We start from the raw sequence: 23310 nt of genomic DNA on the forward strand, positions 1-23310 counted from the left end.
GTCCAGCAGGCACAGGAGGCACCCGCCCAAGGGGCTATTCACAGGCCAGTTACGTCCCAGTGAAGACAATGCCTCCCCTGGCCACTCAGGTCTGGTTATCCCAAGGATACTGGCAGGGGTGAGGGTCCCAGGAGCAGCTGCACAGCCATGCCTCCCAACAACCAGGAAGCAAGTGGGCCCTAGAAGTATCTGAGGCAACCCAGGGCACAGGAGATGCTGTTGCCCTGAGCCATGAAAGCGCCATCACATTCAGGTGACTTGCCATGCTGTGTCTTATCTTGCTTTGGGGATCCCCCTCTCCTCCTGCTGCCTGCCAAGTGAACATCTCAGCAATCCCTGCATCACATCATTGTGTTAGTTAGCTAGGGCTGCCACAACACAGAATCACAGGCTGGGTGGCTTAAACAATAGAAGTTTATTTTGTCACAGCTCTGGAGGCCAAAAGTCCAAGATCAAGTTGTAGGCAAAGTCGGTTCCTTCTGAAGCCTCTCTCCTTGGCTTGTAGATGGCTGTTTTCTCTCTATGTCTCCACATGGTTTTTGTTTGTCTGTTTGTTTTTGTTTGTTTTTTGTTTTTTTAGACAGAGTCTTTGTCTGTCACCCAGGCTGGAGTGCAGTGGTGTGAGCATGGCTTACTGCAGCCTCGAACTCCTGGGCTCAAGAGATCCACCCACCTCAGCCTCCTAAGTAGTTGAGAACTTACAGGTGTATGCCATCGTACCTGCATAATTAAAATATATATATATATATTTTAGAGATGGGGTCTTGCTGTGCTGCCCAGGCTGGTCTCAAACTCCTGGCCTCAAGTGATCATCCTGCCTCAGCCTCCCAAAGTGCTAGAATTATAGGCATGAGCCACTGCACCTGGCCTGGCATTTTATCTGTGCGCTGTGTATGTCTGTGCCCTAATCTCTTCTCTTTCTTTTTTTTCAGAGACAGGGTCTTGCTATGTTGCCCAGGCAGGACTCAAACTCCTGGACTCAAGTGATCCTCCCACCTCAGCCTCCCAAGTATCATCTCTTCCTATATGGATGAGTCATGCTGGATTAGGGCCATCCTAATGACCTTATTTTAACTTAATTATCTCTTTAGAGAGCCTGTCTCTAAATACAGCCACATTTGTTGAAGTCCTGAGAATTAGGACTTCAACAATTAGGAGGGGGCACAATTCAGCCCCTAGCAGCCACTATGTGAGAAGGTCTGCATGACCCAGCTGACAGCCACCCTCCACTGGGCAGTTTTTCATCCCAGCACCTCAGGGGTTGCCTGCTTACTGCGGGCGGGGGCTAGGGCCTGGGGAGGGGAGCCCCATGCAGGGAACACGCCTACCCTGCTCAAGGAGCAGTCCAGCCTGCTGCTTCCTGGGCAAAGGCTCACCATTGCTTTGGTTGAGTGACATTGCAGTGGCTGAACTGACACTTTCAGCTCTGTGTTTCTCTAGCAGGCAGTGAGGAAACATGAGGGCAGGGCCTGGGGATGGCACTTCTGTCCTAGCTCCCCAGCTATGTGTACGTGGAGAGAGTCTAGCTCCTCTTGTCCCTCCTTCTGGTTCTTGATTGTGGGCATGAAGGAATATCCAGGCCCCATGGCTCAGTGAATGGGCATGGTTTCCACTGTTGCTGTCGCCCTATTACCTCAAGCAGGTCCATCCACATGCCCAGAGCAGGTACTTATGGCAGCAGGTGATGCTCCAGGTGAAAGAGCCACCTAATCCTCTCCTCAAAGGGGGCCAAGAAACCTCTACTACCATTTCTGGAAGCATCTTTGGTCAGGGATTCAAGAAGGTGTCTTTCAAGAAGGGAGAGGAGGAAGGGTCCCTGACTGAGAAGCCCCATGGGACATAAGAGACTGGATGCCAAGAGGCAGGAGTGGGTTTGGAGTCATGGCTCCACCACTACCCAGCTGTGAGTCTTTGGACAAGTTGCTTAACTTCTCTTAGCCTGTGTCTTCAGATATTAATGAGACAATAGTCTCAACCATCTTATCTATTTGGGAAGATAAAATAGCACAGATGAACATTCCTGGCACGTGGTAGACACTCAATAAATGCAGGTTCAGTTGCAATCTCTTCTTGATGGAGGAAAGTGCTTTGTAAACATATGTCATGACACAAATGGCAATGGTTATTATTATTATTGAGACGGCCAGATGGGAGGGGGTTCCTGCAGAAACTCCAACCAGCCTGCCCACTGAAGTGGGGCCTCGGGCAGTTCAGGATGTTTGCAGCAGAGGAGCCTGGCCCCGCTTCTTCCTGGGTGGAACCTGAGATTCAAGCTGCGACGGAAGCGCTCTAGCAGGGATTCGGCGTAACGCGATTCCCTGTTTCCCCCTTTTCTTCCTTTTCACCCAATAAAACCCTATCTCACTCACCATTCAAATTGTCTGTGAGCCTGAATTTTCCTGGCCATGGGACAAAGAACCCCATCTTTAACTGAACTAAGGAAAAGTCCTGCAAAGTTTTGGCACCCCATTTGGGGGCTGGAGAAGTGGTGAGTGAAATGGGGACTCAAAACCTCTCACTGTTGATCCTGAGCATTTTAATCCTCGAACTTCTGAAGGTGGGCAAAACATGCCCCCAAATCCGGGGGCTCCGGAGATCAGAAGAAAGGTCCTTTCCTTTCTTTTGGGGGAAGGATAGGCCAGCGGGGGCTCCTTGCTCCCTCTCCCCTCTGTGCGGAAGCTGGGATGCATGGCCCAAGGGTCGTGCACAGTTGGCTGGCTTGTTCCAAGCCACGCACCACCACAGCAGCCGTCCCCTTCCCCAGCCAAGGGGTTCAGCTTCACTGGGCAGTAAACTTTTCTCCCTGATGGAGGAACCACTTGTATAAGAATAAGAGGTTCTTCCCCAGGGATTTTTAAACCTTTTTTCTTTCCTCTTATCCGCCCCGTCAGCAGTTAAGTTTAAGCAGGTTTTTTTTTTTTTTTTTTTTTTTTTTTTTCTTTCTAGAAGACATTTTGCTAGGCTAGGAATGATAAAAATCCCTGTTTATATTCTCTGTAAAGCTTTAATTGTGAAAAAGGATTTGTGGGGCTAGTGTTGGGCTGTGGCCAATCTGGTGTGCTTTGCAGGTCTATATGGTTTGTGCTGCAAGCCTCCATCTTGTTTTACATCCTGGGGCATGGCCAGTAACCACTTGGCAAGGCTTTGTTTAACAATCCTGCCTTAGGGGATGACCGTCTCTGGATGGATATCTTCATGTTTCCTAGTCCTGTCCCTTAAAGGGCCCCACCCAGCAACTGGGTTTTCTTGTGCCTATCTGTGTATGTACTGTGTGTGATGTCTGCAAAAAGAGCTCTAATTAATTTTGCCTAAAGAAAAGCGCTCAGGCCGGGCGCAGTGGTTCACGCCTGTAATCCCAGCACTTTGGGAGGCTGAGGCCGGCAGATCACGAGGTCATCAGATCAAGACCATCCTGGCCAACACGGTGAAACCCCGTCTCTACTAAAAATACAAAAATTAGCTGGGCATGGTGGCATGTGCCTGTAGTCCCAGCTATTGGGGAGGCTGAGGCAGGAGAATCGCTTGAACCTGGGAGGCAGAGGTTGCAGTGAGCCGAGATTGCGCCACTGCACTCCAGCCTGGGCGACAGAGTGAGACTCCGTCTCAAAAAAAAAAAAAAAAAAAAAGAAAAGAAAAGAAAAGCGCTCGGATCAAAAAAAAATTTTTTTTTGAGATGGAGTTTTGCTCTCGTTGCCCAGGCTGGAGTGCAGTGGCACGATCTCGGCTCACCGCAACCTCCGCCTCCCGGGTTCAAGCGATTCTCCTATGTCAGCCTCCTGAGTAGCTGGGATTACAGGCGCACGCCACCACGCCTGGCTCATTTTTTTGTATTTTTAGTAGAGATGGGGTTTTACCATGTTGGCCAGGCTGGTCTCGAACTCCTGACCTCAGGTGATCTGCCCACCTCAGCCTCCCAAAGTGCTGGGATTACAGGCGTGAGCCACCGTGCCCAGCCTGGATCAAATATTTTTTAAAGGCAATATAAAATCCGTGGTACCTTTTAGTTCATGTGACTTTAATCTTTGAGAAATAAAAACAGCCGTGAAGATTATTAATGCAGGTCAGATGCAAAGTTTGCTAAGTGTTTTCAGGTTACAAACTGCTTTTTGGGTTTTGAGAACTATTTGACTTGCTGGCTTCATAACTGGTAAGGCTTGGGGACATGTGGAACTAACTAGGCCCTTAAGTAAGAAGGCAAACATTGGCTGCAGTTAGCGCACAATTCAACTTACCAAGTTTTACCTTAAAGTTAAAAATTGCTAGGAGTTACAATTATGACATGTAATTGAAACTACCGAAAATAGATTTACATGCAAGGGGTGTAAGAAGAGTAAAATGTGATTTTTATGTAAAAGGTTATAAGAAGGCATGGAAATGTAAACTTTTGCCTGGGGTTAAAGGATTATTTTGAGTTAGAAAGGGAAAGCTGAAGGTTCAAACAAGTGGTGGAAAAGCTGTGGGAATTAATCTTGCAGAAGAGGTTCTCTGTGTGAACATATTAACTAAATGCAAAAGGGTTATAAAAAGCTTTTGCTTCTTTAAAATTTCTGAGTCATGATTTTGAGAAAATAAATATTTTGTGGTAATCTGGAGCTCTATTTCATAGTATCAGGTGCTTTAAACATATTTAAAAGGCTTCTCGAAATCAAACTTAAGTTTCAAAATTGTCTTTTCTGGTACCTGGCTTTTCAGATGTTTCAGAGGACCCCTGAAACATCCCGAAAAAAGAGGCAAACAGAATTATTTGGCGTGTTTAGGTACATGGGATTGCAAAATGATCTTCAGTCTTCTTTAGGCTATACTTTTGTGAATACTAATATATGTTCCAAAATTGTATGGGAGTTCTAAGATTCTAATGTCTGAGTATATGCTATCAATCATAATTAAGGTTGGTATGTTAAGTTATTGTAAACTATGAAGATAACAAAACTTCGTCAATTGTGTTTCTAACTGTAACTACCCTGGACATTTTGCTATTCACAGACAATTGTTGTCTCATTTTGATTCTTTTCAAAAGATAGTTTATAATAAGCTATAGAACTTTAACGGGCGCTCTCATATACAGGCTTCTGATAACTTTGGAGATTGTAACATTAGAATAAAGGAAAATGTACAGGACTCATGAAGAGCTGAAATGTTCACAAATATTAAACAAAAGAAGAGTTAACTAAATGAACTGAACTCAGAAAGCTGAAGCAACCTTTTTGACTTTTGATTGGAATATTGCTGATTCTTGTTTTGTTTTTCATAGTTAAGGAAACTTACTTGGAACTATTTACAGCCTTTAATAATTGAGTAAGGTTTACTCCTATGAACAAAAATTTGGAGCATGTTTGTTTCTCTCTGCCTGGTTCCTCTAGAATTTGGAAACTATCTGTGAGTATTCTTACGGTAATATGGTTGTTTATATCAGTGCAATAAGAATCCATTTTTCTTTTGCAACGGAACACAATTGGAGAAAGTGGTTATTTTACCAAGGCTTTGACTAGAAGGGTATGCTTCCCTTTAAGGAGTCAATCTTGACTTGCAGAGCTGATAAAAGCCCTGTGGAAGAAACTGGCCTCAAACCCTTGCCTACGCAGTCCCTGTACAGGATTCTTTCTCCTCTACAGGTAAAGAATGTCACTTTCTAACAGGTCCGGGAGCTCCAAGTTTATCTTGGGACCTTAAGGTAAACTCACAGTTGTTTGAGGATACAAACCCATGGTTGGGCTCAGCATTAAACGGTCTTATCTGAGATTCCTTGTGGAACAAACTTGCATCAAAGCCAATCCAAAAGGTCTATGTAGAAATAATTATTCTTGCTGCACTTTATGCAATTAATCAGGCCAAGTATAAGACTAAAGTCTATTTTGCAAACCATTCAGTCCTATGATGATTTTTTAACAAAAATGAGGACCGGAGAGAGAGAAATCATGTTTCAAAACTTATTATACATTTGTCATTAAATTCTAAACTCATTGGTTGTTTTTAAGTTTTCACCTACATTTTAGGCTAACCCTACTTGCTCTTGTGAACCAACCAGCCATCTCCAGCTGCAGCTCAGAAAGAACAAAAGGGATGGGTAATGTAGAAATCTGGATCAATATTCTAGCTCTGGGCAATTATCCTGCAAGTCCTGCTAGGTGATTGGAATAAATAGGATGCCCATCACTTGGAGGTTTCCTTTTTGGGGAAGTAAGACCAAGAAAGCTAATCAAAGCCAAGGACCATGCACCCAAACCCTCGCAAGCATAACTATAGCCACCAGTTATCCGGTTGTGTCACAAGACATCTTTTTCTCTCCCTTGTTGGAGGAGGACGCAATTCCACAGTTTCATCTTAGCATTTGGCTTATGATAAGGAGTCCATGCACCCCCCCGAGACACATTTTTGTCCCAAACTCAATTCCAAGCTTTGGGTCAAAGTCCTAGGAAGGAAAACTGGATCTGAGGGATCCAGGGACAAATGACAACAGAGGTTAAAAGGCACGGTGCAGGTGAGCGTGGCTCATTCCTGCCAATTAAGCCAACCCCAAGCTTCTTGTTTCATGGATAAACCCATGGCACAAATTTCCATGGCATAAATGAGATCTAGGGAACTCCAAGGCTACTGACAGTAGGGGACAGAGGCATAGGTGAGAGCAGATAATTCCTATTTTCTAGGCCCTCCCTGCTTCATGGGTGCAAGCCACTTTGGCACTCATGGCGGCACCTGCCAAGGTCACTGGGACTCGGGGATGCAAGGATGGAAGAGGGAAAGAGGACGCTCTTTTCTCTCTCCCTCATGTACCCTGGGTATCTGCTAGGAAGAGAAGGGAACCAGGGACACCTGCTCCCCTCTTTCCAGATGGGCAGCAATTCATCTGCAGTCTGTACCCCTTTCAAATGCACCCTGAATCCCTGGGACTCCTTCAGAAGGTGTCTTCTTTTTTCCTTTCTTCTCCTCTGTCCTCTCTTCACTGATAGGTAATTGTGTCTCCGTACTATGGGACAATTCCCTCAGATGCATCCTCCAAACTGGAAACAGTTAATTTCCCGAACCTTAAACTGGTTGGCTTAGGATTAGGCTCAGGGGAAGGGAACTCAGAAGCCCGACGTGCCAGCAAAAGGGTCCAGTTTTTGCCAGTTGGGCTTTTGGCCTCCCTCTCCCTGTACAAACTGGTAAAAGGCCTCAAGATTTTTGAGCTGTCCTTACCCCTCCGCTTGTCTCCCCTTGTTTCCTTTTGGGTTTTTGTTTTTTTGTTGTTGTTTTGTGTTGTTTTGTTTCGAGACGGAGTTTCGCTTTTGTTGCCCAGGCTGGAGTGCAGTGGCCTGGTCTCGGCTCACTGCAACCTCTGCCTCCCTCCCGGGTTCAAGCGATTCTCCTGCCTCAGCCTCCCTAGTAGCTGGGATTACAGGCGTGCACCACCATGCCCGGCTAATTTTTGCATTTTTAGTAGAGATGGGGTTTCGCCATGTTGGTCAGGCTGGTCTCAAACTCCTGACCTCAGGTGATCCATCCGCCTCGGCCTCCCAAAGTGCTGGATTACAGGCGTGAGCCACTGTGCCCGGCCTGTTTTGTTTTGCTACATGTTTTCTAATGACCCCGTTTGTCTGTTCTTGCCTTCAGGCCATCAAACTCTGAACAGTCATGCAACCGGAGCCTCTGATGATGGCCTCTTCTGCTGGGAACCCTTAGACAGGCATCTGAGGGAGCTCTGACTGCCGTTTCCCAAAAACAGTGCCCCCTGTCATCAGGAAGCAGTTAAGATCGGTCTTCATCCTTATCCTTAACCTAAGGGCAGTTAGATGGACTTCTTTAGAGGGGGGAATGAGACAGCCAGGTGGGAGGGGGTCCCTGCGGAAACTCCAACCGGCCTGCACAGTGAGATGGAGCCTCGGGAAGTTCATGACGTTTGCAGCAGGCAGGAGCCTCGCCCCCCCTTTCCTGTGTGGAACCTGGGACTCAAGCTGTGGGCAGGAAGCGCTCTAGCAAGGACTCTGGCCTAGCGCGACTCCCTGTTTCCCCCTTTTCTTCCTTTTCACCCAATAAAACCCTGTCTCATTCTCCATTCAAATAGTCCTTGAGCCTGAATTTTCATGGCTGAACTAAGGAAAAGTCCTGCAACTTTATCACCCCAAGTTGTTCCTGACGTGTTTTATATACACTGAATCTTGGGTCCCATGACCCTTCCCTAAGGCTTTACTCAGAAGCTGACTTGGTGTTAGGAGCCCAGAAATGTCCGTCTTGGTCCTCTTGGGAATGAAGACCCATCCTCTGGGTTCAGTGGCCCAACATGCAGCCTGCACTGATGTGCCTCCCAGGGTCCCCCACCTGGGACTCTCACTGCACCAGGTTTGGGCTGTACTCCTCCTCTGAGGAATGCATCGGCAACCCCGTCCGCAAACCCAAGCACTGCCTTCCCACCTCCTCGAGCCCCCCGTCCCCTGCACATCCTCATGTGTCCCTTCCTGTGACTGGCCACTGGCAAGCACGAGCCTCTCCCAGGGCCTAGGGTCTGGGGTGTAGGGAGTTGTGGGGAGCAGATGCCTTCATGTTTGTCACAGCCCTTTCCTTCTGGATTTGAGGAGGACTCTGTCAAAGTTCTGTCACCCCCCAGCAGAGAGGCAGTGGCTGGCTCAACCCACGTCACCCTTCCTGAGATTAAGAGGCTTGGTGCTGGGAGAAGAGAGGGAATGTTAGTACATTCAAATGGTATCTTCCCTTCTATTGGCAGTGCTGGAAGGGGAGCTAACTTTATCTCCCATTGTGCCTTCTGATGAGCCCCTCTGAAACTGAGTGACTGCAGAAGAATCCTCCAGCCAGGAGCATTCCAGTTTAATCTGAGCACATCGAGTATTTGGACAATGCAAATGATCACAAAATGCTCCCTAGAGTGTCTGGGGGACTCTGAGAGTGCCTTGGTCATTGTACTGCCTTGGGCTTTAGGTCCTGGTCTTAGCAGCAACTCAAGTCAACCTGAGGCACAGATGCCATTTCTGGGGCCTTGGAGGGGCCATTGCAGTAGAGCTTCAAGTCTCACCAGAGGTTGTGCTTTGAAGATGATTCCCTCTTTTGGACAAAAGCAGCATCGAGGCCATTGAGACTGCAGCCTCTCCCCGGGTAAGTGGACCCTAAGGGTGCTGGGCTGGCCTGAGGAAATGGCAGGAGGCGGGGCCCTTCCCCTGGGTGTGAGTGACAGGAATGACACCTGGACACTCATTGTCAGAGCACTTGCCCCCCCACGGCACCCAGTACTGAATGCAACGCTGCAGATGCGGTTTCATTCCGGACCCCAGCCTGCAGCTCCTTGTGCATCTGAAACCAGGTGGCCTGTGTAGTCAGCCCCAGCATGCCGTGATGAACACTGAGCTGCCTGTTGGGTAACTCCCCAGGGATGAAGGAAAGCACGGAGCTTTCTTCATGTCAAGCGCAACTCTTTCATTGAACGCTATTAGATTTCATCGTGTTAGATTGCCTCTGCCTGTTGGGATATTTTGGGATTCTGATTTGTTCATCTAATATACTTATTTCTCCTTATCCACAAATTTAGTAAGTTCTGTAGGTCTTCATCCCATTATGAGCGAAGGCATTGGCTGGGTTGTGGATGCAATTCTCTCCCAGGTGCAACCTGTCCTTCGTTGTAACTGAACAGGTAGTTATACATTCTCCTAACCACTCTTACCCAGACTCTCATTTATTCAGAAGTCTTTGTCAAATATGTATGTTGCCCACATTTCCCTCATCAACCAGTCTAACAATTAAGAGCAGGAAATGAGCTGCATCTGTACACTTATTCTTGGTAAACTCAATCTGGGGCCTGATGCTTGATTTAGCATGCAAATTCCTGGTTGCAAAGGGATCAGATTATCAAAGATGAGGCTGTTTGAAGAGTCACTTGCACAAGCCTTTCGGAAGACAGGGAATTCGGGAAAAAGGTCTGAAAGAACGCAAGACCTGCCTTGGGGGAGGACAGCCTTCATAACGGAAAGCAAACCAATGGCAAAGGCTGCAGAGGTGGGGAGGACGGCGTGTTGTCCCAGTCAGAGATCTGTTCGATTAGGAACACGGGAGGACACAGGGATTTGAGAAACTACCGGAAAGGTCACATGAATGTTTATTACAACATAGAAAAGAGGGAAAGGAAGAAAAAGGTTTCCAAAGCCATATTTCCAAGGATTTAAAAAAACACAAACTTGGAATGCCAAAGAGATGTCATGCTTTATATATTTATAATAGGAAGGTGTGTGTATGTATAAATATGTACATGGAGATATGTACACAGGTTTTGACTGTCATATATAGTATTTTTCATTGCATGTACAGTAATGCTGCTTGAGTGAAGGGTTTTAAAGCTGGCAGAAGGCTGGAGAATCTGGAACCCTGCTTGGCCCCTAGAGGGCGCTGTGGAGACCCCTGAGCAGCTCCCAGGGAAGGTCTGCTGGGGCTGGGTCCTGAGGGTGTTGGGGAAAGCTCAGCTGCAGGCGGGCTTGGGCCCCAGGCTGCAGGGTTCCGGCCAGGGCAAGCCTGGAAGTGTCCCTAGGTCCCCGACATTAGACGTTTTCTTCCAAGAAGTGTTCCAGTCATTGGAATAGGCTGGAAATACCCTCATGGCTGGACTGGGGTGGGGTGGGCTCCCAGCGGGTCAGGGTAGAAGTGAGACAAGAAAACCCCAGGAGCTCAGAGTCTTCTCTAAGAACAGTGAAAATGCACAGCAGTTAATTTCAGAGAAAGAAGAGAGACCCAAACAAAGCCAATCACGGTGTCAAAACACTGCAAATCACAACACAACACTCATTCATATGTACATTAGGTTAATACACACAGAACCAGTTGTTTTGTTTTTATATATGTTGGTTTTTTTAAAAAAATGGCACCACGCACAACAGCAGGGAACTTAGCCGATGAAAAGGGCTGGCCACAGGTTCTCATGGGTGCCCAGGCCTTCTGGGGTGACGGTGCCCACGAGGAGCCTGTTACAGCCACCATCACCTTGTCCCTTGCTTGAAACATCCAATCAAGTGCTAACCCAGAAAACGGTGAATGGAACCTCCCTCTCCTTTCTTTCCTCCCTGGTTCCTGTGCTGGAGCAGGTGGGTGGGAACACTGCCCCTCCCCTCTGGGCAGGTCCGCCTTCCCCTTCCCACAGGAGGCCAAGCTGGGGTTGTGGGGAATGGGCACAGCCAGGTTTGGTGCTGAGCCCACTCACCCTAGGAGTGCATGGGAGCAAGAGATCCACAGGCTAGGGCCCTGGAGACAGGAAGCAGCATGTGCATGTGGGCTGAGCAGGGGTCGGGGATGTGATGAGGGAAAAAAGTGCTGCCAGCCAGCGCCCATCCCGGAAGAGGGGGTGTGGGCTCCTTTGGAGATAAGTCCCAATCCTGAGGCTCCAGGCAGACCCTGGCCTGCTTCCCCCAGCAGTTAAAGGTGCTGGGAATGTGTGTGAGTGTGTGCCTCTGTCCATGTGCGGGTGAAATGCAACGGGGATGGACTGTGGCATCCACACCTGCCTGGGTGGTTGGCATTTTGGCAAATTCAGGCAGAGAGGGAGAGGGTTTGAGGGCCGAGGTTCCCTAGCTAAATGCAAATCCAGATGACCTGCACTGGAAACTTAGGACACACACACACAGTGGACGCTACAGGGCACCTTTCTGCCCTCTGCGGTAGCATCAGGAGGGGAGAGTGGAATTGGGGGCCAGTGTTTCTGTTCTGCTAGAAAGAATCTTGCCAGCTGCAGCTGGCAAGGAGGTGAGGCCTGGGCAGGAGAGGACAGCCCTTGCCCGGATGGGGCTGGCCTTCCAAGCCCTTGGCTCTGACAGAAATGGGGAAACAATGGCTGCCTAAGCCCTTCTTTGTTCCTAACCTGTAGATGGTTAAACTGAGGTGAGAGGCAGTCGGAGAGACGCCGGCAGTCATAACAGCACTCAGGCTGGAACTCACTCTTGGGCCACAAGGGAACGTTTGGGATCACTCTGGTTGGGATTCTTCCTATCTCTGCAGGGCGTGGGATTTAGGGCAGTGCATGACTGTCTGAGCGTGACCACCTCCATGCCCCTATGATCCCGTGAACATCCAGCTCGAAGAATCTTGCAGGAAGAAAACTGATGAAAACACAGGCCCCTGAGCCTTGCACCCACCGCCTGCTCGGGCTGAGCTTTTTTGTGACTGTTTTCAAGATCCAAGCCGGTCAGAAGGACCACAGTCACCTCCCCCGACCAGGCTGGCACCTCATCCCCAAACCCAGCGCACAGAGCTCTTTGGAGGGAGAAGGGGCAGTGCTGTCCTTGAAGAGTGTGTCCCCACTCCTGCCTCTGCTCACCTTGCAGCTTCACCTGCGGAGGCTGGGACGGCAGGAGTGTGGGGGTGAAGGCAGGAGTGTGGGGGTGAAGGCAGGAGTGTGGGGGTGAAGGCATCATTTCCAAGCACAGGACCGCTGGGCCCACGTTAGCTCTCGCTGAGCTTGCTGATGAGTTAATGCAAAGCAGGGAGGTGTCCCCCTGGTGAGGACTGCCTGAGGCCACTACCTGGAGAGGAAACCCTGTCTTTCCTCAGCCTGAGGCCCGGCTTCTTTCCTGGGTGGGTTGGCAGCAAAGGCTTCACGCTGCTTCCTAAGCCTGAGGCCTCCAGCCACATACAAGGTCATGGTCTCTGGGAAGCTTAGGTGCAGCTCGGGTGCAGGGGGTGGGGTGCACTTTAAAAGTGCTCTCCCACCTCCAATCCCTCTAATAAAAGCCCTCCAACAAAGCCAGCAAGAGGGAGGAATAACAGTAAACTCTGCCTTCAGTCACTATTGGAGAACTTCCATTTAAATGACACGCCCCCAAGCATTTATGCAATGCTCTGGGCTTTCTTTGCAAAATTCACTAACACCATAAGAAACAGCCAGTGCAATTAAAGCCTAAGGTGGGCCTGGGAGCCTAGAAGGGACCCTGAGGAGGCCCAGCTCTCCACCCTCAGGCCCAAGGGTTGGATCCCGGCAAAACTGAAGTGAATTCTCGGAATTGCAGGCATCTGGGCAGGGAAGGGGTTAGCTAAAGAACATGTTTCAGGGTTTTTGGCTTCGTGGGTGTTTTGTATTTTAAAGAGCCACGCTGGTGCAGAAGGACCAGGGCCCTATCAGCTTCCCCTCCTCCTCGAGAACCTCGGGCCTTCGGAGGGCCTTTGACCCGGTCCTGGGGTTTCAGCCCCACTTTGCGCTGCCTTACACTTGGTGTTGGTATCTGTGCCTGGCTTTTCTTTTTGAGAGCCGGACCCCTTTGCCCTCCAGGGGAAAAGTTAACCATGTGGCTTTTTTTCTTTCTGCAGTTCCTTTCTGTAGCATCCTCCTTACTGCTCCCTAACCCTGGGCATCCTGCATGAGGCTGAGTTCATCTCACACCTCTGAGATGCCTGTGCCAGCATGGCTGGAGCCCCTGGCTGCGAGAGCGGGAGACTTGGTCCTGCATATTAGGATGGGGAAGCTCCTAATACCAGCTGTCTCTCTGCCGCCATCCCCCGACACCCTCAGGAAGGGGCGCCCTTCTGGGCCTGCCTAAAGGAGGTAGCATGGGTGTGAGGGCTGCCCGGGCAGGTGGGAGTATGGAGCCTTGTGGGGCAGGGTGGAGGCGTCCAGGACCTTCCTAGGAGGTTTTGCCCAACTCCCCCTAAGTGATGACAGGTCTCAGGAGGGGGCCGCCCCCACATATGGGAGGGAGCTTATTTTCCCAGCTTGGGGTGGGGGCGGCTGCTGAGGGGATGGAGAAGAGATGGTAATTTATGTTGCATGTTTAGTGACACAATCCAGACGCAGGTGGAATTGTGTCACTAAACATGTGACATAATCACCCTATCACTCCTGAGGGGCGAGGACCCCTCCACAGGACCTGCTCTGGGCTGCCTGTGATTCTGCTCCTTCTTCTGGGAGTGCTGTAGTTAGTGTGTGGACGGCACAGGCTGTGGGGGTGGCCCAACCTGGCCACTTGCCTGTCCTGCCACTTAGGAGCCGAGTGTTTGGGGGCATACGGCTTACTCTCTCTTGGAGCTTCTGCTCTGACATCTGAAACTCACAAAAGCATCTCCCCTCCCAGGAGCTAAAACGCCCTGCACCGTGCCTGGGTGAGGCTGTTCTTGGGGCTGGATGCGTGGGTCTGGGGCAGCTGAGGGTGGGAACCATGCTGCCTGCCCCTTCCTTGCCATGGCAAGGCCAGTGGCGTGGCAGGCTGGGGTGGGCCCCAGCAGCAGAGCCCCCGCCCTGCAGCCCCAGTGCTAGGCAGGCGAGCTGGGGGCTGGTACCGCAGCCAGGAGCCATCAGACTCCTGCCGCTCCCATGGGGACCTGGCCTTCTCAGCCTGAGATCCTTGGTTCTAAAACTGACTCAGAGCTCAACATCCAAATCAACAGTCTCCACCGTCTGCAGGACACACCCAGGCCACCCACAGCTCACTCTGGCTCTAGGGTCCCACTCTGACCCTAGATCAGGGAATAGCCACCCTGATCCCAGTGGCACAGTTGGGTACTGGGAGCATCTCATTGCCTCTGACTTTCTCTGCAAGCCTGTGATTCCTGCACTAAACACCCACAGCCAGGGAGCGTCCTATTGAATTCCGACTGACAAAAGGCCCCAACCTGGAATGTGCCCTGCAGCCTCTGAACCAACAGCCTTGTCTGCACTATCCAGGCAAAGCCCAGTTTTGTCACCAAAGGGCTGTGTGTCAACCAAGCACTTGCCAGCATGAGAACCCTAATTTTCAGCTGGCTGGTGTTTGAGAAGTTAACTCTGGCCCTGGTCTGAGTGGCCAGCTGGAACTACTTGGAGTAAATCAGCCACTGTCCCTTATCTACTGAAGATGATCATGATGAGACCGCGGTCTAATTTAGAGGGGCGGGGGTGCTATTTTGAACCGGTCCCGCCCACGTGGCAACCCTCACAGCCTCATTCAGGAGACAGGCAGGGGCCTCTTGGCTTCTCCCACACATCAGTTACCCGGAAAGGGGCCTCCTTCTGAGGCTGATGTGTTCCCAGGTTTAGAGACGCAGCCCCCGGGGGAGAGGAGGATCTGGGGGCGCAATGGCCCTCCACACACACAAACACACAAACCCCTGTATTAAGCCGTCCCACACAGGACCCAGGGTGACACCTGCCACTCAAGAAAGTCCCACCTGCGTCTGGATTGTGTCACTAAACATGCTACACAAATTGCTATCTCTTCTTCACCCCCTCAGCAGCCGCCCCCAGCCCAAGCGGGGAAAATAAGCTTCTCCCTCCCGTGTGTGGGGGCGGCCCCCTCCTGAGACCTGTCATCACTCAGGGGGTGTCGGGCAAACTCTGGGGGCTGTGTGGGGTGAAGGGCTGTGGGCTGGTGGGCATGGGAGGGGGCGGCTTCCTGCAGCTGAAGCTATTTTATCTGAGTGGAGGGGCGGCTCCACTCTGACGCAGCTTCCTCGAGAGCAGCGAGCACCAGCCTGGAGGATGCCCGCTGCACACAGCAGAAGGTTCTAGCTTTTTAGAGAAAACCAAATCTGTTCCCACACCTTGAAGATACAGAGGCTTCCAAACAGGAGAGAAGAAGGCAAAGGCCTGGGTCGGGGTCTGTAAGAAGAGAGGACAGGATGCGACAAAGACACTGCCAGGTGTTCAAAAATGGCAGCCGAGCCCCAGGCGGCAATGGAAGATGGACAGTAGCTGAGGGATCCATGCTAAGGGGTGGGCGGCAGGGCCGGCTTCTCAGGCAGGACTGTGATTAGAAAGCCCAGTGGATGGGGTAGGTGGGCTGAAACCTCCAGAATGGTGGCCACTGCTTCCCAAGCACTTTCATCCTGCAAAATCCCTTCTCCTACCCTCATGGAGTTCTGACAGTCTCTGATAGACAAACAAGCCCTTCGAAGAGGGACATGCCCAATGGCACTGTGTCAAGTGGAGTCAGAAGCTTGACTTTGGGCCAGCCCCACCTGTTAGCATTTCCTATGTTAGAATGAAAATGAAAGGAAAGGAAACAGACATGTAAATGTCCATCCTCTTACTATAATTTCTCTTAATTTCAGATTGATACTTGATCCACAGTATCCCGGACAACTTCTGCTAGATTCTCCCCACCCCTAGCCCTCATTAGGGATCTAGCCCTGTCCCAATCACTTACAGAGGGGCTCCTTAAAGAGGCCCGTGGTCCTTGGGCAACTGAAGGAGTCCCTGTCTAATGCTGACAATTTCACCCTCTAATGCATCTGTTTGTAAGTAGGATATTCAGATCCAGGTCCACAACCCCCTACAATTGTTCTTGCAATTCTGAAACCCTAAAAGCTCTCAAATGGTAAGTTTTTCCCTAAGTTACTTAGTGGCAAAATTAGACTGAACTGAGGTGAAGCTATTTACAGTTTGTATAGCTCCCAATTAATGGGACTAGTCACATGTTTCTCTGCAGAAATATTCACGTGCCTGATGGTAGGCGAGATGTTCCACACTCTGCCGGGAAGTTAGAAAGTGTACGATAAATGGATCGCATTGTCTTTCTCAAATCTAAAACTTCTCAATTCGGAGACACATCTGGCCCCAATGACTTCAGAAAAAGGAATGTGGGCCAGAAATGCTGTTAAGTATTGGGTGAAAGGCTGCTAGTCTGCCCACTCTTGCTTCGGTCTAATAACTTAGTGTATAAACATCTGGCAGTTCTGGCAGTTTCACCCCAGGGAAGGAGCCACTCCTCTCCTTAAACACAGGTCACGACACACCCAGCCCTTAGATTTCAGCTGTGAGGAGGCGGGCGGTGCGGTCAGGGAGGCAGGCCCAGGAGACACCTGTGGGACTGGTCTTCTCCCCGAGGCCTCAGGCCGGCTGTGGGCACAGTGGGCCTTTCCACGCTAGGTTGGAGCCGGGCCATCCTCACCCCCACCCTGGTGTTGCCCCCAGGAGACCACACAGTAAACACTTGGGGCACCAGATTTTGAGGCAGGTGGGGTTCCAGAGGATGGGTCTACCACAGTCCTGTCCCCTTGGTGAGCCCCTGCTCACCCAGACAGGGCCCGGTGTGGCCCGGCCCAGCAGCTGTGGTGTGCCCTTGCAGTGGGCAGTGGGTACAGCAAGGCCGGTTGGAGCCTGCCGGAGCATCCCAGCCTCTCTGTGGGCGTTCTCATCTCCACCCCACTCTCTGATGCTCTGGTGCCTGCGCCCACAGTGCTTTCCGGAGCAGGAGGGGCTGGCAGCCCTCACAACCTGCTGAGGAAAGCAGATGCGTTTTCAAAATAAATAATATTTTTAAAAATACCTCCTTTCCACCCCCAGTCCAGAAAATGGCAGAAGAGAACATGTAAAGGTCCTTGTGCCCAAAGCTGCCTGGTGCAGCCCTCACAGGGCCCCCCTGGATCTCCCCAGCGGCTCCCGTGGGCTCACAGCTGCTGTGGGATGCCCTGCTCCTTGTAGCCTGTGAGGAAAAAGCAAAGGAGAGATGGTTAGACACCTGCTTCCTTCAGGATTTCTCCAGGAGGTGCCCCTAGCCCAGAATGCACACAGGAGGCATTGTTTATACTAAGGTGCAAATAACTGCTACCATCAGAACACGACTTTTCCCAAGGGCTTTGACTTTCTAATGGGAAACAAAAGAATGAATCAGGAAATGTGGAGTACTGGGTCTACTGGGAATGTATGACGGGCGGGCATTTGGGGTGGGAGCTAAAAGGCTATCGATGTGCTCCTGAACCCACATCTGGAAGCTGCTCAAAGACTGGTCTGGTGTGATTTCCCAATGCAGAGCCTTGGGAGCAGGTGCCTGGCAGGCTTCCCTAAGGGTTGGGCATCTGGTATAGGTGGATGGAAGGAGGAAGGAAGGAAGAAGAAAGGAGGAAGATGGCATACAGAGGGGAGCAGCCATCCCTGTGTGCGTCCAACCTGCTGGACGGTTATGGCGGGAAAGGGTGCCTGAAGGCTAAACCTTTAAAATATTGTTGATCCGAGTCCTTTGGGAAAAAGTGAGCTCTGTGGATAGTAAGGAATTGTTACTGTTTTATTTAGGTGTGAAAGGGTATTGTGCTTGTTTTCTTAAGAAGATACCCTTTGGGAGGCCGAGGCGGGCAGATCACTATGTCAGGAGACTGAGACCATCCTGGCTAACATGGTGAAATCCCGTCTTACTAAAAATACAAAAAATTAACTGGGTGTGGTGGCACGCACCTGTAGTCCCAGCTACTCGGGAGCTGAGGCAGGAGAATCGCTTGAACCCAGGAGGTGGAGGTTGCAGTGAGCTGAGATTGCGCCACTGCACTCCAGCCTGGGAGGCACAGCAAGACTTTGTCTCAAAAGAAGAAAAAAAAATACCTACTGAAATATTCTCAGCTGCTGTTACACGAGCAGAATTTGCTGAGTGGTTATTCCTATTAGCCAGTGAACTTAGTCTGAAGAGGAGCTTTGGTGTATTGAGCTGCTTTTTTCTCTTCATTTAGCAGAGTATTTCTCAATTTTGGGTGCCAATAAACCCATGCTGGGGTAGGGAAGATGTAGCGAATGACAGAGGAAAGGAGACTGGCCATGAATTGATGGCGGCTGAGGCTGGTGTGGGCATTAGGGCCTCATTTTACTAGGGGCTCTACTTTTGTCTATGTTTAAGCATTTTCCAAACCAAAAGTTAAAGCTAAACATAAAAGCCCATTGACCCACTGGGAGAGTGGGTGGGGTGTTTGTGTGCAAGAGTGGGGGTCTCGGGGGAGGGGAGGGCCCCAAGCAGCAGCACGAGGCCCGCACGTCCATCCGCAGACTCACCTTGGGAAACTGCAGCAGCACAGAGTGGGAGGCAGCAGGAGGAAGAGGAGAGAGAGAAGAAGAGAAAACATAGCCTGAAAACAGAGCCACAGGGAACGCTGGGCGCAGGAAACAAAGCAGATCCATAGTGAGGCCTGGGAGATGGGACAGGGGCCATGCCAGTGGCTTCTCGGACGCCATCCCCAGGCAGGGAGTGCTCAACACTCATGGTGACAGCCACAGTGGCCAGCGGTCTGCCCACCAGGTGTGTGGGTGTGGCTAGGGGCACAGCGAGGGGCTCTCACACTGCCAGGGAGCTTGGTCCACTGCCTCCCCAGCCCTCCATATCCTGGCTCTGCCCACACTGCTGCCTTCATTCTTTATTCTTGTCTTCTTTTGAGACAGAATCTCACTCTGTTGCCCAGCTAGAGTATAGTGGTGTGATCATGTCTCACTGCAGCCTCAAACTCCTGGCCTCAAGTGATCCTCCTGCCTCGGTCTTCCAACATGCTGAGATACAGGCATGAGCCACAGCACCTAGCTTTTTTTTTTCATCCTCAGCTCATGCCTTTCTCCAGATAAATTCCAGATGGACACGAGGAGTGGCAGCTCCTGGACAGCTAGAGCTTTGACTACAGCAATCTAAAGATGCCAATATGCCCCATCCTGGCCCCACACTGGCTCTGTCTGAGCTACGTGCTTAGCCATTTCTATGGAGAGGAGCCACATATATAAAAACACTTTGGGGAAGACCCAGGCCAGAGGGTGGCAAACAGGTTTTGTCTTGCAGACCTCTTGGATCAATTAGTAGTGACTGCCCGAAGCCCTGTGCTGAGAACATGTGAGACTGGTCAGCAGAAAGTGTCTTGATTGATTAGCAATGTCTGCCATGGGCATGGCAGTAGAAAGAGCCCACCGTAGAGCTACCAAGTATTTACTGACCCATGACCAAGACAGGGTGTTGTTGATTGTTATTTGTTGTTATTCATATAAATCAAGCAACATGCTTGCAACTTCCTGATGTTAACTCCCGCTGTCATCTAGATTTCTCTGACTCCCCTCTTAGGAGTTTTTCATGATGGTGTGTTTGCTGATGACACCCCAGACAATGCCATGCGAAAAGCCAAGGTGTATTGTTACAACTGAAAAGTTTCCTCTGTTTTTATAGCAAGGGGCTGGAGTGACACCAGAAAGAAGAGTCCCCTATCCAACTGTCTTCTAGGATAGAAAAGTCCATTGTGATTATTCCCTTCAAAGGAGTCACTCTCAGACACACAAGTTCCATGGTTGCTGGGAGTAATCCCACCTATAGCACCATCTCATGAGTGGCAACTATTCACCCTTTGGGAGTGGGATTAGTTGTGGGGAAAAAAGGCAAAGGCTTCCCTTGCTGAGATGGGCGAATGAGTCTGGCAGTCAGGCAGTGGGCAAGAATGAGGTGTGACTGGTTTTTGTATGCAGCCCTCAAGTCTATCCCCCGATATGGTTTGGCTGTGTCCCCACCCAAATCTCATCTTGAATTGTAACTCCCACAATTCCTATGTGTTGTGGGAGGAACCTGGTGGGAGATGATTGAATTATGGGGGTGAGTGTTTCCTGCAGTGTTCTTGTGATAGTGAATGAGTCTCACGAGATCTGATGGTTTTAAAAATGGGAGTTTCCCGGCACAAACTCTCTTTGCCTGCTGCCATCCACATAAGAAGTGACTTGCTCCTCCTTGCCTTCCGCCATGATTGTGAGGCATCCCCAGCCATGTAGAACTGTAAGTGCATTAAGCCTCTTTTTCTTCCCAGTCTTGGGTATCTTTATCAGCAGTGTGAAAATGAACTAATACACCCTCCAAAAGCATTCTCAAAAGTTTGATGCAAAGACAGCGTCCCTGGAAACAGTGTGCAGACAATCAAAGGGTTGACACTGACCCCCAGCGAAGGCTGCGTGGCAAAGGTGGGGGCTGCAGCTTCTTGCACTTGCTTATCCTGCCAACCAGTTAGCGCCCCACACCAGCCACAGCAGAGGAGATTCTGGCCAAGTCAACAGCCTGGGGCAATGGAAAGTGAGGAAGTGACTGGATCCCCATCTGCACTTCTGGGGCCTCAATGCCTCATCTAGGCATGTTGAAGGGAGCTCTTTATCTCTAAGGTTCCAACCTCTTCGTTCCTGGGTATTAAGGAGATCAAAGACAAGTGTACCAGAAAGCTCTAGAGATCAGATGAGGCATCAACATACATTATTGAGACCTACCCTGTGCCACAGTTATGTTCCGCTTTAATGCAGAGGTTCCTTACTCAGGTCCCCAGTGCCTGGCCAGATGCTCAGTTTGAGAGAAAATGAGCCAGTAAGAGGGGCTCATCTTGCACAAATTGGGCAGCCTTCAACCTTCCGAGGGCAGAAGCACCTCCCAGCTTCCAGCTGGGAATGGAGTCAGGAGCCTGCAGACCACAGGCTCCTGGGGAAGCAGCAAATTTCCTCTGTGGAATTGGGACCAACTTTTAGGAGTCACCCGAGGGCTGGCAGCACTTCCTTTCTATCGGTCGTGCTCTTCACCTTTCCAGACAAATGAAAGTGGCCTCTGGACATGCCCAGAGGATGAGATTCCATGAAGGAGATGCAAGGGCCTGCCTGCTTGGCTTACCTCACAGTATTCCTCCGACAGGGCAGCCCCTGCCCTGAGCACACCCCTCCCAGGAGGAAGGAGCAGCTTCCCTGCCGCTTCCCAGCTCATCCCTCCCTGGGGCAGCTCGCTGCTCAGCCTCTGGTCCAGCCTGGGGTTCCCCTGCTCTGGCTGCCCCTGGTTGCCAGCATCTGCCCGGTTTGCTCTGATTCTGGGAGACGCTGGCAGTGCAGCTGACCCGCTTCCTCCCCTGATCTCTGCTGCTGGAGGAGCCACTTCCGGGCAGCCCATCTGACCACACTCCACTGCATCTCCCTCAGGCTCTGCATCTACCTGCATCTTCTCTGGCCCGGTGGCCTAACTGGTCGCTGACCCTGGTCCTGCCATTTGTGTGTGCCCTGGGTCGCATATTCACAGGATCCTGAACTCAGGCTGAGTTGGCTATAGATCATTCTACGTAATTCTAGGGCCCCTGAACCCTGAGTTTCCCCTTCTGCCTCTGCCACTCTTACCTGGCTCAGCTTACCTCTGACACTGATGATCCCAGCTATGAATGGTTTTGGGGGGTATAGGACACAATGAGGGGCATGGGGTATGGAGTGAAGGCAAAGTGCCTGAGAGGTAAGGTCAATTATTGAGGAACTGTGGCCTCACATGTCGATGGGCGTGGGAAAATACAGGGAACGTGGATGGTGGTATGGGAGACATGCACAGCTGCTTAAAATGGGTGGTGTCTGTTTTAAGATTTTGCTAGGTTATTTTAGAAAGGGTAACTGAGTTGTCTTTGGTAAACTTGATTTTGTAACTTTAAACCCTTTCACAAAACCATTCTGTGTCTGAATTAAGTTTGCATTAAATGATGGAACTCTCCTGCCATCCATTCATAATTCCCTGCAGGTGTTGGGCCAGGCCTGGTGGGGAGGGTCCCCAGTGCCAAGCAGCCCAGGGAGTTGTGAAGAGGACATGGGCAAGCCCTATCCAGAGCCCGTGCTTAGCAGGCGAGCAGGACCTCGGCCAGACATGAAGGTCTCCCAAGTCCTTCCTGTCCCTGGCCACTCCCCCACCCCCAGGAGGCACAGCACCGACAGCTACTCACTGGCAAGGATGACCATGTCCATGCCCCAGAAGATGCTCATGATCCAGCCCACCATGACGATGGCAGTGAGGATTTGGATGAGGGCTGCTGCAATGTTCAGCCAGAAGACGCAGCACACATGCCTGTCCGGGAGGTCGGTGCGGGCCCCGCACAGCACAGTGAAGGCCGAGACGAATGTCCCTGTGAGAGGCCAGAGGGGACAGCCTTCTGAGGGTGCTGGGAGACAAAGGGGTCTGTGTGCTCATTGCCGGCCTGGGGCCCAGCTGTCCACCCTCCAAGAACTCAGGGAAGAACCACCGATGTCTGGCACCCTGTCCTCTGAGTGGCACCCCTGCCCAGACCCTGGCCCACCTCTCATCCCCATACTGGAGAGGTCAGTGGGCCACCTGGAGGAGGTATTGCACGGGGCTGCCAGGGGCCCCATACAGTCTTGGAACCTTTGGGGGAGACAAGGAAGTCACAGGACAAGCAGTCCCTTCTGGGAATGAGCAATGGGGAAGCCACTTGCAAGGGCAACAGGCAGTTGGAAAAGGCAACTTTATGTGGCAAAGATTCCAAGAGCCAAAGAGTTCTGAGGTGGAAGCTGGTGTGTCTGAGTTAACACAGAAGCAACCTCAGAGGTAAATTCAGGAGAGGGGAAGGGCCAGGAAATGACCACCCGGCACACATGCTGATCGTTAAGGGACAGGAGCCAAGAGCCTACGGTGTAGTAGTAGTACACTGTGCAGTGTAGAGGGTGCAGACTAGGACAGGTGTCCCAGAGCCCCTCCCTGATGGGGTTCCCCTAGACACCCTGACCTGTAAGGGGAGGGACAGGGAGCCTAAGCTCTATTGAGCATCCACAAAGTGCCAAGCAACGTGGTGGGTGCGGTCACATTCTTCACCTTGTCTAAGACTCAGCCCCTGTGGGTAACATCACTACCTTTACCGAGTTAGGCC

General features: G+C 50.9%; 1 protein-coding gene across 2 annotated transcripts in view; it reads right to left on the bottom strand.

Moving 5' to 3' along the window:
• Nucleotides 1-10061: 10061 nt before the first annotated feature.
• STUM (stum, mechanosensory transduction mediator homolog) overlaps nt 10062-23310 on the bottom strand; it is a 61454-nt gene continuing 48205 nt past the window's right edge. Inside the window, exons 2-4 of one of the 2 annotated variants that reach the window (XM_030812791.1) lie at nt 22372-22551; nt 18686-18694; nt 10062-17354 (exon numbers count right to left, since the gene is read on the bottom strand). In XM_030812791.1, the coding sequence (XP_030668651.1) occupies nt 17320-17354; nt 18686-18694; nt 22372-22551 (224 nt within the window). In that variant the 3' untranslated portion in view covers nt 10062-17319. The remainder of the gene's footprint in view (nt 17355-18685; nt 18695-22371; nt 22552-23310) is intronic. The other variant, XM_030812793.1, reaches the window with a different exon arrangement.

This window comes from Nomascus leucogenys, chromosome 5, assembly GCF_006542625.1.
Source record: "Nomascus leucogenys isolate Asia chromosome 5, Asia_NLE_v1, whole genome shotgun sequence".
Taxonomy (NCBI): domain Eukaryota; kingdom Metazoa; phylum Chordata; class Mammalia; order Primates; family Hylobatidae; genus Nomascus; species Nomascus leucogenys.